General features: G+C 32.3%; 2 protein-coding genes across 2 annotated transcripts; both read left to right on the forward strand.

The window, feature by feature from the left end:
- The first annotated feature begins 1,450 nt into the window (after nucleotides 1–1,450).
- Nucleotides 1,451–3,980, forward strand: LOC114185803. Its single transcript, XM_028073723.1, has 3 exons — nucleotides 1,451–2,429; nucleotides 2,952–3,497; nucleotides 3,638–3,980. The coding sequence occupies exons 1-3, from the start codon at nucleotides 1,578–1,580 to the stop codon at nucleotides 3,752–3,754; spliced, it is 1,515 nt and encodes a 504-aa protein (XP_027929524.1). The 5' UTR covers nucleotides 1,451–1,577; the 3' UTR covers nucleotides 3,755–3,980.
- A 6,334-nt stretch (nucleotides 3,981–10,314) lies between these two features.
- LOC114186291 lies at nucleotides 10,315–11,831 on the forward strand. Its single transcript, XM_028074348.1, has one exon. The coding sequence runs from the start codon at nucleotides 10,361–10,363 to the stop codon at nucleotides 11,783–11,785; it is 1,425 nt and encodes a 474-aa protein (XP_027930149.1). The 5' UTR covers nucleotides 10,315–10,360; the 3' UTR covers nucleotides 11,786–11,831.
- The last annotated feature ends 3,661 nt before the right edge of the window (nucleotides 11,832–15,492 follow it).

Below are 15,492 nucleotides of genomic sequence, written 5' to 3' on the forward strand. Positions count from 1 at the left end.
AAATAATTTCAAAATTTTAAAATAAATTATTTTCTATATATGCATAGAAAATTGCTTTCCATGATCAAGGAGACCGATAATTGAGGAAGATATTTCCAACATATGTTTAGTTATGTCAACTTAAATATACTAAATTCCGTTGAATTATTATATCCTATTTATCAAAAGTTTTCTATTAATAGTTTTTAAATAGAATATTTAATTTATTACATAAAATATATTAATTAACTTCTATATTATAATATTTTTAAATAAAATAAAAGAAACTTTAAATAAAGAGATTGTTAAAGTGACCATTAGAAAACTAAATTACGCAATATATATATATATATATGAAATCAATCAATTTCAATATTATTTTTAATAGAAGTAGGTTAGTTCAGTATATTATTATTATTGATGGGCTGGTACGTACAAACAATTCTTGTTAGCATTTAAGAGCTATTCTTGTTAAATGGAAAACTTTTCCTCAACTTATTGCTTACGCTAAATTTGTATATGGAAAAGTTGGTAACAGCATGTTCAACATTTGACTCCTTTTGTCTCATGGTGGTACGTTTTCAGTTAAGAAAATGGGCAAAACTCTTGCTTTGAATGGCCATGTATGGAGACAAAACTTTGTCATCAATGATAAAGACTAAGAATAGAACATGCTAATTATATATATCCGGGTACATATTTATGTTCGAATTCGATTGAGACATGTTTGTCTGAGATCAAATTAGATTAAGTTGGGCTCCATCTCTTCGCCAAAATCATGTTTTCTCAGGCTGAAATTCTGAGTGACCACGTACGGAAAACAATCACTTTAACGTTCGAAGTTACGAAATATCTGCGTAAAATTGTTGTCACAACCACTACAAGCACAATCCAACTTCGCAGACAAAATTAACACTTCAAAACTAGCGGTAAATAAAGACACAAATACTGAGTTTGGGAGATAAAACTGTTGGTGTGTCTAAAAACAGAAAATGCACGTCTAGTGTCAATGAACATTAAAATCAAATAAAATTAGTTTAATGTAGTAACTTATTTTAAAATAAAAAGAACTTGAAAACATAAGATAATTGGAGATAAAAGCAATAATAATATGCAAGAATTGTTTACCAATTAAAGAGATTTATGCACATGGGAGGAAAATTTGAAAGCAGCCAATAATAAAAGAATTTTCGAGACAAAAAAGTAAATACATAATTATAAAGTCGCACGTTGTAATTTATAACTTTAATTTTAATTTCCAAAGAAGGAAAGAAATAATTTTCCATTAAAGAGTGAGGTTGAAACTCATCAAATGAGTAAAATTGAATTAATTAGGCACAAATATTTGTACTAATATTGATTTGACTTTAAGGGTTGATCTGATATAGGAGTAGTAGGCACCCATATCACATTTCCTTCCTTGCTTGCCACCTATATTAAAATGGAAAACGTTCAAGCCACTAACTACATATACTCTCAACAACAACAAATACATTGTACGTTTTTGTGTGCATATATTATATATAACATCATATAATATATATCATATCCTTTCCACTTTCATTGTTGCTCCACAACTTGAATCTCTTTAATCTCCAATGTCTGCTGCTGTGGACTCAGTTCGAGACCCTTTCAAAAAGTCATGGAAAACCCTTCGTTTTCCCAACATCAAACCCACCGAACTTCTCTTTTTCTTCTTCAAAGCTGGTCTTGCAGCTTCAACCTTCTTCCTCATAACCCTAGTTTTTCATCTTACACTATCCTACAACCAATCCCATTACCATAACAACAACCACACATCCTTCAAATTCATGCTCCAACAGCAGAAAACCACTCACCAACAATCACCCACCAACATCTCCCACCTCTTCTTCGGTATTGGCGGCTCCGTCGCCACGTGGGACACGCGCCGCCGATACTCCGACATGTGGTGGCGCCGCGGTGTCACCAGAGGCTTCGTGTGGCTGGACAGCCATCCCTCTGGGAACGCGACGTGGCCCGAGACTTCACCGCCGTATAAGGTGTCCGGTGACACGTCGACGTTCCGGTACACGTGCTCGTACGGGTCTCGATCCGCCATTCGCGTGGCGCGGATTGTGAAAGAGAGCTTCGAGCTGGGGTTGGAAAACGTGAGGTGGTTTGTCATGGGTGATGACGACACCGTTTTCTTCACCGACAACCTGGTTATGGTGTTGTCGAAGTATGATCATAATGAAATGTACTACGTGGGTGGGAATTCTGAGAGTGTGGAACAGGATGTGATACACTTTTACACTATGGCGTTTGGTGGTGGTGGGTTTGCTATAAGTTACCCTTTGGCGAAGGAGTTGGTGAGAATTTTGGACGGTTGCATTGATCGTTACGCAGAGTTTTATGGGTCTGATCAGAAAATTCAGAGTTGTATCAGTGAGATTGGCGTTCAGGTCACCAAAGAACCAGGTTTTCATCAGGTTTTCATCTTTTTCTCTCTATATTTGTTTGTGTTTGAAAGTCACATTATCAGAATTTAAGTTTTCCGTTATGGTTTAATAGATTTTATGATTTTAGACGGTTTCCAATATTACTATTATAATAAAACTTGCTAATGGGAGATTCAGTGAGATAATCAAGGTATTCAGTAATCAAAAACTTAATTCTACAAATTTTGAGTTACAAGGAATGAAATGTTGATTGAAAATATTTTTACATTCAATTATAACATCTTATACTTTTTCTACAGCTCTTTTAATCATGTTTGAAATAACTAATATTTATTTAGAAGATAAAATGAAATAAAACGAGTATACTTTGGCACATATTATAGTATTTATTCTGAAATCAATTTATTTAATGGTAAGTGCAAAAATTGTTTCAAGCAATTTTCAATATATTCTTTTGAAAATCAATTTTTACTGGTTCTATCAAATCACTGATTTGCAAAGCAATTATCATTTTGCTATTTTTGTTTTAATTAATACTTTTTTATATTACAGGTAGATATACGTGGGAATCCATATGGATTGTTAGCGTCACATCCGGTGGCCCCGTTGGTTTCCTTGCACCACTTGGATTACGTGGATCCGATATTTCCCGGTATGACCCGTGTCGACGCCGTTAAAAAACTGGTAACCGCCTACAAAACAGATACGGGTCGGGCCCTACAGAAAAGCTTCTGTTACGACCTCAGACGAAACTGGTCCGTTTCGGTGTCATGGGGCTACAGCGTTGAGATATACCCGTCTCTACGCACGGCCAAGGAACTAGAAACGGCGTTTCGGACATTCCGCACGTGGCGGAGCTGGAGTGATGGGCCGTTTACTTTCAATACCCGAACCCTTAGTTCCGACCCGTGTGAGAAACCAGTCGTGTATATGCTGGATCGGGTTCTCAGCTTGGACGGGGACATGACCCGGTCTATCTATAGAAGGCTCGAAAACTCACCGGGGAACGTTTGCACGCGTGATGACTACGCGCAGGCTTTAGACGTGCAATACGTCGACGTTTTTGCTTCACGCTTTACGCCGGATGTGTGGAAAAAGGTGTGTGATGTTTTTCCAGCGCGTGTTTTACGAAGACGTTCTTTAGCACATATTTTATTAGCAATTAAATTTGGAAAAGTATAACATTGTTTAATTCATTAAATTTATGCTTTAACTAAAAGATGTGGGTGAATGAGCAGGCGCCACGTAGGCAATGCTGCGAGGTAATGAAGGGCTCAGATGGAGTGAACAATAATAGCGTGGTTGGCGTGAAGATGAGAGGGTGCCGTCGATTCGAGAGTGTGAGTCCTCTGTAGAAAATTGGAACAGATAAGGAAGAAAATTTGATTGAATTTGTGGAAGGGCAACAGTGATGATGATTGAACCATGGTCAGAGCAAGAGGAATATATGCAAGTGGTGATCGAAAGACTAAAACGACGCACGTTTGTTGTATTCTACTACTCCATTTATATGTATGTATGTATATATGATTTTGAGAGATTGAGAAGACACATTTATGAGAAGTCAAACTTGTCTTAAAACATTACTCGTACATAGTAATTCATAGCTTTTTCTTTTGTACTTAAATTGCATTCAGATAATAGGTTTCCAAACACTAAAGATATAACAAGTTAAATATGGTGGTTCTTTTAGGTGAACCAATACTACGAAGATATGAGTTAACGACTATATTCAAAGATGGAATGGTTTACTAGGTTGCCCACCTAAACCACCCATTATCAGGATTTTTTTTTTCTTTTTCCAACAAAAGAAAGGAATATTCATATATATATTTGTTTTACATATACACTAAATAATAATGGTTGTAACATATATACTAAATAACAATGGTGGTAACACGTGTAATTTGGTATAGTAGAATAACATTATCTTCCATTCATCGGTTCGCGATTCGATTATAGGTTGGTACATATAAAACTAGTAGTTAAGGGTTGTAGCTTGTACTTTTTTTTAAAGGATTTCAGTACTCTGATGCTCTACTTTTATTATATTTTTTTTTGGATAAAGAAAAAAATAAAATTTTGTTTGAGTAAAATATTAAAAGTGATTTATTAAAATAAAAGTTACTACCATTTTGTATATTGCTGTTAAAGAAACAAATATGAAACAATAAAATAATTAAATCATGTATAATTATCAATTAAATTTTAATTATTAATTTTGATGGAGAAATTTAATACTTAAAAGATAACAATATTAGTGATACATTCAATTAGAAACATTTAATTTGACCAAACGATATTAAAATTAATGTCACGTGTATTTGTGAATTTTTTTAAATTCTTGATTTTTTTTTTTGAATTTTTTGAATTTTTTTTTAAATTTTGTTTTTTGAATTTCTGTTTACACATATCAAGTTGTATTATGTGTTAAAATGATTCAATTTTTTTGTCTCTATATTTATTTTTAACTTTAATTTAGTTCTATTTTTTGTAAAAATGGAATAATATTGTTCTTCTTTAAATTGAAATTCAATCTACTCTTTGTACAAATCTTATCGTGATATTCTTACTAAAACTAAAATTTTTATTAAATATTTCTAGAAATATTTTAAATTAACTTTAAGATATACTTTGATGTTATTTTTATATCTCTTTTCCTATTTTTTCACTTTATTAAGTATTTAATAATTATTGTAATGCGATTCTTTTCAAAAATAGATGGAAGATCTTAAATTTTTATAATATATATATATATATATATATATATATATATATATATATATATATATATATTACTGAGGTTTGGTAGAATTAAATCTAAGAATACGTCAACTTGACATTTGATCCATCATTCAAATCCTTATTAATACGAAGGTCAACTATCTTAGGAAAAGATAAATAAATTTATATTTTTTATGTTTATCCTATGCAGGGGCGATTCAAGAATTTGAGAGATCTAAAGCAAACTTAAAAAATGAGATCTTTTATTTAAAATTTATTTTATGAAAAAAAAAAGTAGGCCTTTGAATATAATTTGATGAAGAAAAATGCCTATAGTGTGTGTGTGTGTGTGTGTATGTGTTGTGTGTGTGTGTGTGTGTGTTTGAATATAATTTGATGAAGAAAAATGCCTATAGTGTGTGTGTGTGTGTGTCTCACTTATATTTTCTAATTCAATTTTCTTATCTATTTTTATAAATTTATTCATAGCTCATTTTTGTCATGTGATTAAAACTCAATTATTCTCTTCTTATGGATTTTTAAATAATCGATTTAAATTTTTTGTTGACATATCTACATATTTTTATATAAAATAAAGAAATATAATATATAAAATACTACTAAAGATAAGTATACGAAACTAATGGATTTAAACAATAAAACCTGGTTCAAGTTGTGAAGAAAGTAAACTCGGTAGTAGACACTCAACTCAAGTAAGTGTCTTTCTCTTTCTCAAGTATCTACTTTTTCACGAACCTGCAAAGTTTATTTTAAGATTAATCATTAATAAAAATAATAATTAAAATTATTGCTCTTCTCAACTTGATAATAAATCTTATTATTCCTAAACTTAAATTATCTTTTTACAGGAAACTCAACTTGGAATCATACTCTAATTAATCTATGGATGATGATACTATGACTCTCATTTTTTGACTCTCATCCTTTACTCCTTGATGTGACTTAGTGTGAGTCATTGATTAATGTACCAATATCTTTTCTTTGAAAGAATCAATGGTCCACACTAAGCCGCATCAGGGAGTAAAGGATGAGAGTCAAAGTATAATGTTCCTTAATCTATTATCCACAAAAAAAAAAGATTAAACTTTAATCTAATTAATAGTTTTGTAGCAAAATTTCAATTTCTCATCAACATACATGCAAAAAAAAACTCTCGAGAAACATGTAAATCTAAAAGTACCGAAAAATGAAATTGGACAAAAAATACACATTTCTAATTCTAATACAATTCCAACAAACAGAATAAAACAACATCAACACAAGTAGAAAGAAAAAACATATTAATCATAATTGAAGATGAAAATATTGGTACAACATGAGATTCAAGAAATATTATCTATCAAAACTCTAATCTTAAACAAGGACTCTAGAGTATAAGAAAGAAATTAGAGACAACAGAAAGCACACATAGATAAAGAAAGAAAATAGAATCAATATTAATTATAAAAAAATAAAAATAATTAATTATTGTCTTTTTCATAAACAAAATCATAATTTATTAAAAAATATTTTAACTCATTAAATATAATTTTTAATACCAATAAAAATTAGCAGACGCTAATAATAATTTAATTAAATTTTATTCTCACACATAAACTTATAATTAATTTAATAATAAAATATTATTTTTGAGGCTTTTTTTTCTTAAGCAAAATTTTATAATTAATTTAATACAGGTATATTAATAAAAAATAAAAATTGAGACTTTTTTCTTAAATATAATATTATAATTAATTTAATAAAAAGATATTAATAAGAAAAAAAATTAAAGACCTTTTTTTTTAGACCTAAAGTAAATGCTTCACTCTTTATTCTTGAGACGACACTGATCGTATGAGATTATTGATTATTATCCTTGAACTATATTTCTATATTTGTAGAACGATATCTTTAAATTTGAAAGATAAATTATTTGTAACCACTTTGACTATAAATAGAAAGACACACCCAAGATTATGGCACTTAGATTTTACAACCTGAAGTACGGTTAACTTTAAGTTAAATTATTCGACCTCTACATTTATTCTTCCATCTAGGACACTCAGCTTTTTAGTGGAACAATATTAATATTGTTGTTAAATTGTAATTAATTCAATATTTAGTTATACTAATATTATAATAAAATATATTTGGATATAATTAAATATTTATAACATTAAAATTATAATTAATAGTAGTCAAAATAATTAAATATAGAAATTTAATATAATGTTATGAGTTTACTAAAGTTATTAACTTCTGTAATTTTATTTTATTAATATTTTTAGTAGTTAATGGATATAATATTTTCATGCTATTTTATTCGTAAATTTTTTTTCTAAAGATTATCATACTTGTTAAACAAGAAAAAAATTTGTATCAATACATGTTTTATTATTTATATACAATTATCTATAAAATTTAATTAATGTTTTAAAAAAATTAGACTAATATTAATAAAATATTAATTTTAGATCATTAAAATTTAATTAAAATATAAATAAATATTGCAGAAGGTAATTATTTTAATAAATTCATAATTTTATATTAAACTATTATAACTAATTTACATTTTATAATATTTTTTATTCATGTTACTTAAATACAATTGATTTTTGGTTTCTCCTTTTAAATATCTTAATGTTATATAGTTTAAGTATTTTTTGTAATAAGATTTTGGAAGTGATCATTGTATACTTAAGCATTAGACAACTCAAATTTGTTTTAGAAAAAAAAATGTTCCTTTCAAAAATCATGTTTTCAAAAAGTTTTATTAAAAATCGTTAGTTGTTTATAAATAAATGACTTTAAAAGTGTGAAAAAAAAAATAGGAATGTTACAAAGTGTACTACGAAAAAATGAATAATACATTAATATTAAGCTAGGTTGCCTTTAAGATGATTACTCGATTATATATGAAGGTGGTGAATGTCTCGTGTTATTTGTGCTAGGTTGCCTTTAAGTATGTTCGGACATGAGGAGAATTAATCTATCTCCTTTTCACTTCCCTTTGTATTAAGAAAATTATATATATATATATATATATATATATATATATATATATATATATATATATATATATGAGAAAAAAAAACTTTATGACATTGTGAAATGGAAAATTGTTCGTGTGATTTAAAAGAGAAAAAAATAAAGTTTCATTCAATACATAATTACTATTGCAAAATATGCTTCTTCTTTTTTCAAGTTTGTTATTTTGTGTGAAGACCTTAAAATGTTAAAAAAAATAACATAAACACATTGTCATAGTTCCTTTATTCTCATAAACACATTATTGCTGATGACGTTGAGCGGTACCGCTAAGTGCAAACTCAACAGAAAGTCCCTAGAAGGCTGACTCTAAGTGGCACCTTTTTCTTGTTAGGCACTGATGAAGTCAGATAGCCCTTGATGCTCTAGCGTTGAGCACCACTTTTGGTAATAAGCGATGACTCGCTGAATATTTTCTCTTATACGTGATTTGTTGAGATGTTATGATCCTTTTCACTTTCTAAGAATTTTTTAAGGGATCTAGATATAATATGTTTTAGAGTTTATGCTTGTATGAGTTAGTAGTATTCCATATTATGATGAATTTGTGATTAATTCTATGACTGATGATATGTGTGTGGATATTGCCTAGTATTCTTTGAATATGTATATGATATGAGGTGGAAAGGATTGTTTATTTATGAATTATGATTAAGGAATAATGTAATTCTATCGTATGGACAATGTGTTAAGTTACATGAAAATGGTGATAGAAGTAAGGGATGATTATTATGTTAGAGAAAATTGAAAAATAAAATGTGAATCTTCTGAAAAGATTTTATCATGGTATATGTATAAATTTTCTTGTGTCCCTAAACTCTACCAGACTCCCAAACTCATAGAGATGCAATTGGTAGGGACACTTCTTGAAGTTATCCTTAAACTCTACCAAACTCTCAGACTCATAGAGATTGAGGTTTTGGGTAGTAAAGAGTGCAGGAGACTCATAAAGATTGAGGTTTTGGTTAGTGAAGAGTGCAAGAGACTAATATAGCTGGTTTAGGAATCATGGATTCCTTCTCTATTAAGTTATAATGAGTTAACCTCGTGGAGAAGATTATGAATTAGTAAATTATGGATCTGTTTTAAGTTATCATATTTTAAAAATTGGAAGATTTTATGGAAATTTCCACGGATACCTAGCTTTAGTGTCCAAGCAATTGCATTATTCCGGATATTTAGTTTAGAAATTTTTTAGTCTTGCATATATAAATGTGTGACTATATAACCATGTGATGAAATTTAAATTTATCAATAATAAAAGTATTTATATATATATATATATATATATATATATATATATATATATATATATATATATATATAAAAGTCCGTCCATAAAACAACCGCATAAATATTTAATAGCGGCTAGGTTAAGAAACTTGGGAGTAAAATATATTTAGTTTTGACTGAGAGACCTAGTGAGAATTTAAAAAATAAAATTGTGGGTGAAGAAAAAATGTTTGGAGGTGCAGAAAGAAACCCTTTGACATTTGAGGTTCTTAGGTTGGGTCCATTAGACTTCGCTGGTGGAATCTAATCCCACGTTAAAAACCTATTAAACTTATTATGTTGGGTCTAATGTTAAAGAATTAATTATATATATCAATTTAAAATTGATTTTGAATGAAAATAACTTTGAGTAACTTCCATGTTGAATGCAAAAAATATATTGAATTTAATATTTTAACATGCTCAACATAAGACCAACAAGTAAGCATGAATAGCAAATTAATATTTTGACATGTTTTCCATGATCCAACTGGAATATAAGCACGCACATCAGAATTTCGTAGATATAATATAAAGTTTTGGGTTGATTTCTTTTTTTCAGTTTAACCATGCGGCGATTCAACGGAGGAACTAAAAATGATTGACATTATTTACCTGTTCTGATTGGACCAGAACAACGAAATATGCCTCAAACCAATATTGTACAACCCAATAATTGATTTAGTTATTCATAAGGTGGTTATTTGAGACCTGGAATCATTTAACAAAAGAAAATGGTTATTTTAAAAGCAAAAAAATATATAAGAATTTGACAAAAGCACCGCACCAGCCAACACACAAGCCACCACCAAAATTCAGTCAAAATTTAAATAACGAACATTGTCGTGAAAGTTTAGAAACCACAAATCAATATTACAACGTCGTCGAAGGGAAAGGGGTTGGTGACGCTCTCAACCATGGCTCCTTGTCCCGGCGCCGCCAACCTCTGCTGCCTCTTCATCCAAGACGAACCCTCCCCGCCTGAGACCCTGGGCGTCCTCGCATTCGACGCCGCCAAAACCATGTGCCGCCTCCTCTCCCTCTACCACTCCCTCACCCCCCACGAAATCGTCCACCTCCGCCGCAACATCATACGGTCCAAATCCGTTTCCTATCTCAACTCCCGCGACGAATGCTTCCTCCTCACCCTCGCCTGCGCCGAGCGCCTCGAGGACCTCAACCTCGCCGCCGCCACCGTCTCCCGCCTCGCCGCCCGATGCTCCGACCAAAACCTTGCCTGCTTCGAAGCCCTAGACGCCCGCAAGCTGGAGTTCGGAACCCGCGAAGTCGAGAAGAAGATCGAGAGCATGGAGAAGCTCGTGTTCGCAACCAGGAGCCTCCACAAGGCCATGGAGAGCCTCACGGAAATGGAAGCGTCGGAGAAAAAAATGCAACGGTGGCGAAACATTAGGGCGAACAACGGCCTCAAGGTCAAGGTGGAATGCTTCAATGACAGAATCATGTTTTATCGGAGACAGATTATGTATTTCAAACAAGTCTCCCTTTGGGGCCAGACATTCGACAAGGTTGTCGGACTCATGGCGAGGATTGTTTGCATTGTCTACAATAGAATATGCACCGTTTTCAGAATCTTCATCACGGGTAATGTCGCCAGAAATATCAACCAGAAGAGGAGGAATAATAACCGCCCCAGGGTTGCTAGGTCGCCGGAGAATTGTTGTTGCCGCGTTGAACATCGCGAGTTGTATAGGTTGAACCTCTTTTTATTCGAGCAAACCGAGGAGCAGTTGTTCATTCGGAAGCGCGTGTGGGGTTGTTGTCACGTGCAGAAGACCACTCCCACCGGGGTTTTCCGGTACCACCAAACGCCTCCCCAGGGAGGCGCAGAGGCAGCGCGGAACAATCGCGTGATGCGGCTGGCGCCGACGACGACGGTGGGCGGGGCGGGGCTCTCGCTGCGGTACGCGAACGTGATTATGTTGGCGGAACGGTGCATGAACGCGCCTGATGCTACGATTGGGGACGACGCGCGCGCTGCGTTGTATGAGATGTTGCCTGGGAGGTTGGAGCTGAAGTTGAGGCAGAAATTGAGAGAGGAGTGGTTGGAATGGAGGAAACTGAAGGGTGACGGAGATGGGCTGTCGGCGGCGGTTAGACGGTGGCACGACGAGGTGGCGGAGGTTATGGAGTGGTTGGTTCCGGTGGCTCATGACATGGTGAGGTGGCAGACGGAGAGGAACATGGAGAAGCAAAAGTTTGAGACGCGGCCAACGGTGTTGTTGTTGCAGACTTTGCACTATTCGGATTTGGAGAAGGTGGAGGAGGCCATTGTGAAGGTGTTGGTCGGGTTGAGTTATATGTATTGGTGCAGAAAATCATGATGCCTTTTGTGTTTTTCATATTTCAAATTTCATCTTATTCTTTATTTATTTTTATTTTTTTTCATTTCTAGTTGTATACACTAACAAGTCTGAAGATTCATGCCTACAAAAATTTGTCATTGCATGTAGAAATTGAAATTGTATTTGTCTATAAATCATATGTGGAATCATCAAATTCTAGATCATTATCAAGGGCTGACTTGCTTCAATGTCTTCATCAATGCACTAATGGCTACCTTATGTGAAGCCCTTGAGCTGGTTGAAGGGACAATGCTATGGTGTGGAAGGGTGACTCTTATAAGACATATAAACTATATATATGATATATGACACTTATATTGCTGAATAAAATCTCACAAGCCCAATTGCGTGTGACTCTTATATACTCAGGAGAAATTAACAAAATTTCGCAATACTATCAATAAATTTTAGTATAAAATAAAATGCATTTCTTTTGGCTTTTAGACTTTCAATTAACTCGTGTGTTCTTTAAGCTTAAAATTCTGTCTCTCACATTTGATTTTTATTTCATTTGCTACCTCATATACCTTTTCAAATTCATGCTCATTTCCTTATGTTATTCTTGTCTAGTAACTCATAATTTTGCCATTTCACTTTAAACATAGAGATATAAAGGGCAATAGTTTTTTAAGCTACATGCTAATAGCTATCGATAAAATGCTGGTTGAAAAAAAGTAATACTCCTGTTGTTTTTATTATAAGTTTATTGTAAGCCATATTTTATAAAGGATTGATGGTATTGTTTTTATAAGACATTTTATAGTCATATATATATATATATATATATATATATATATATATATATATATAAATAATAATCCTTTTCTTTTTCTTATTAAATATTAAGAGAATGTTTATTTTTTTAGAAATGAAGAATAAAACAAAATCATTCATGAGGTAATTTAGTTTTATTGTTGGGACTATTTTGGTATTGGGCTCCATTACTTTGACTACAATGGAGGAACAATTACTTTGTGTTATAAATGGTCAACGATTATGCAATGACATGGAAAAGAGAAGTAGATGAGATCTTTTCAGTAAAAGCAACTTATAATACGCTACAAGGAATCGTTGAAATAGAAGGCAATAAAGACTTTAAACTGCTATGGAACACAAGAGTAATTCCAAAGGCTCAAATGCTAGGTTGGATGGTATTCTTGGATAGATTACCAACCAAGGTCAATCTATAAGCAAAGGGGGCCCATCTACAACAAAGCCTTTGCGAACTATATTATGCATACGAAGAGAATGAAGAACATTTGTTCTTCTCATGTTCGGTGTCCCAAAAGGTGTGGAACATGTGTGATAGGTGAATGGGGTTGAGCACAGTGCACCACGTCAAAGCTAGGGCCAATTTTCAACACTTTCATCTCTTTAACTTGAATAGTAGGCAAAACTTAGTGTGAAAAGGAATGTGGCTAGCTATTATAAGGAAAATTTGGAAACATAGGAATGGTGTAATTTTTAATCATAAGAAAGTTGATCCAATAGAAATTTTTGATCAAGCACAAGTGACAGCTTGGGTATGGATGAAACATAAGATCCCAACTGTGAAGTCCTCATATAGTGATTGGTACATTTCCCCATATACATGTTTGAAATTTCTATGATATAGTAATTTGTGTGTTCAAGTGTGATAGGAAAGCAAACATTAATTTTGAAGAAGAGGGCTCAAAGGAAACTATAAATGCAAAAGGGGAACTTGAAGAGGCAGTGTACGAGTACAAAGTTAACACAATTTTCTCTTTGAGCGGCTTGGCTTTTTGGAGTTATTAACTTGGGTTAATCCCACCAAATACTGCAGAAATACCATGCATACTCTGCACACTCTGCACCACGAAGCTTTATCACGATAGAGATGGAAAATTGATTGTATTGGAGCCTTAAAATACTCTGCACCATGAAGCTTTATCACGACAGAGATGACAAAATGATTGTATTGGAGTTTCATATATGTCAGATGTATACCTAAGGGAGGCACACATACCGCTATCACACTTCATTGGTGCATTATAATGTTGGATCACGTAGGTTTGATTTAGTTGATTTTTTGTTATGATGGAATTATGATGGTAAGCTAGAGCATCAATGTGCATAACATTGTTTTTTGTATATGAGTTAGAGTACTCCTCAAGTGCTTTTTTTTTTTAATTTTAATTCATTCTTTGCTGAAAAAAAAAATTAATACTAAATTTCAATTTTTTAAATGTCGAAAAAATATTTCTCTTCTCGTATTTGAGTTTTGAGTAACAAAAATGCGCAAAATTAAATGACGTGTTTTTATTGGACATACATTAAATTAAAAATGTTAAGTAATTTGACAGTGTCCCATAAAGTTTTAGTGCAACTGCATTGTACCGACAAACATTTCTATTTTCGTAAACCTTTTCAACAAGAGAACTCTAATATATAGAGATGAAAGAAACAGGGGAAGTGAATAGAAAAGAAAAATAAGAGAGTCAAAAATAGTAACAAAAGTAGCACATAGTTGAAAAGAAATATGTGCGAAAGAAAACGAAAATAATACGAATGCTCTTTTTTTGAACCATATTATAATATTGTATTCTTAAAGAAAATTGGTTTTTATAAATGTGAAACAATGAAAGGACGTCTCTTTTAATTTGAGGTGTATTTTTGAAAAAATGTCTATAAAATAGACTAACTATGTAAAACTATTTTTTTTTATATTGTATCAATGAAATTGTTTAGTAAAGATTTAAAGCAATATAACCACGAGTTTTTGTTCTTAATGGTAGTTGTGAGGGCTGCCACAGGTTCATGGTTTGCTGGCGGCGATTTGATCATGTTGTCAAGAATTAAATTGAAAAATAATTTTTGGTTAACAAAAATTATTAATATGTATGATGAAGTTGTTTCAAAATAAAATTATTAACTTGACTTTGTTGACTTGGTTGAATGCGACGCTGACCTGATAGTTTTGGTACGTGTGGTGGCCCTTAGAACCATTCTTGTAAATAAGAACTTTTTTTTTTCAACTATAGTTACCGGCTGCTAAAAAAGGAGGTTTATCAGTTGAACCATTTGACGTTGAAAATAGTGTGAGAAGAATCATGCAAAATTTTCCAAAACCTCCATGAAATGAATTATCAATTTGATTATCAAAATATTACTACTTTTTGTTTTACTTAATCTTTCAAGTATTAAAAACTAATTAAAATATTTAATATTTTGATACTAGACAATTTTTGTTATGCTATTTAACAAAACATAAATGAAAACCGTACATTTTGTCAAGCTAACTCAAAAAATTATGTTAATGACACGGTCTTCTCATCGATTTCTTTAACTCACTTCGCCGATCTTCTAGTTTTGCTAGTTTTTCCAATTGTTCGGGCTTCATATCTTGATTTGTACTTCTCTATTCCAATGCTAAGTCGAATTTGAATATAACAGTCCAGACAGTAGGCTAGGAAAATGGAAAAGCATTACTTTATATATTTCTTTAGTAAGGCGAAGGATAAAAACATATGCATAATGATCATAAAAAGAATAAAGAAGGTTTGCAGAGGAGGAGCAGCCTTGTCGCGGCCCATTGAACGAGAACCTCGTCGAAGACTACCGATCAACACCGACGACGTGGACCAGCTGCACCACAAACCAGCGAATGGGCACCAACGTGGACTAGCATCTGTGCAGTCCACCAAGAGCACCACGCCGCAGACTAT

This window comes from Vigna unguiculata, chromosome 5 (assembly GCF_004118075.2).
Source record: "Vigna unguiculata cultivar IT97K-499-35 chromosome 5, ASM411807v1, whole genome shotgun sequence".
NCBI classification, from domain to species: Eukaryota; Viridiplantae; Streptophyta; class Magnoliopsida; order Fabales; family Fabaceae; genus Vigna; species Vigna unguiculata.

Bases quoted from the DNA above. Each gene is read 5' to 3' on its own strand.
- LOC114185803 (XM_028073723.1), top strand. From the start codon at position 1,578: ATGTCTGCTGCTGTGGACTCAGTTCGAGACCCTTTCAAAAAGTCATGG. The intron at 2,430-2,951 runs GTTTTCATCTTT...TTTATATTACAG, and splicing joins AAGAACCAGGTTTTCATCAG to GTAGATATACGTGGGAATCC. The intron at 3,498-3,637 runs GTGTGTGATGTT...GTGAATGAGCAG, and splicing joins CGCCGGATGTGTGGAAAAAG to GCGCCACGTAGGCAATGCTG.
- LOC114186291 (XM_028074348.1), top strand. From the start codon at position 10,361: ATGGCTCCTTGTCCCGGCGCCGCCAACCTCTGCTGCCTCTTCATCCAA.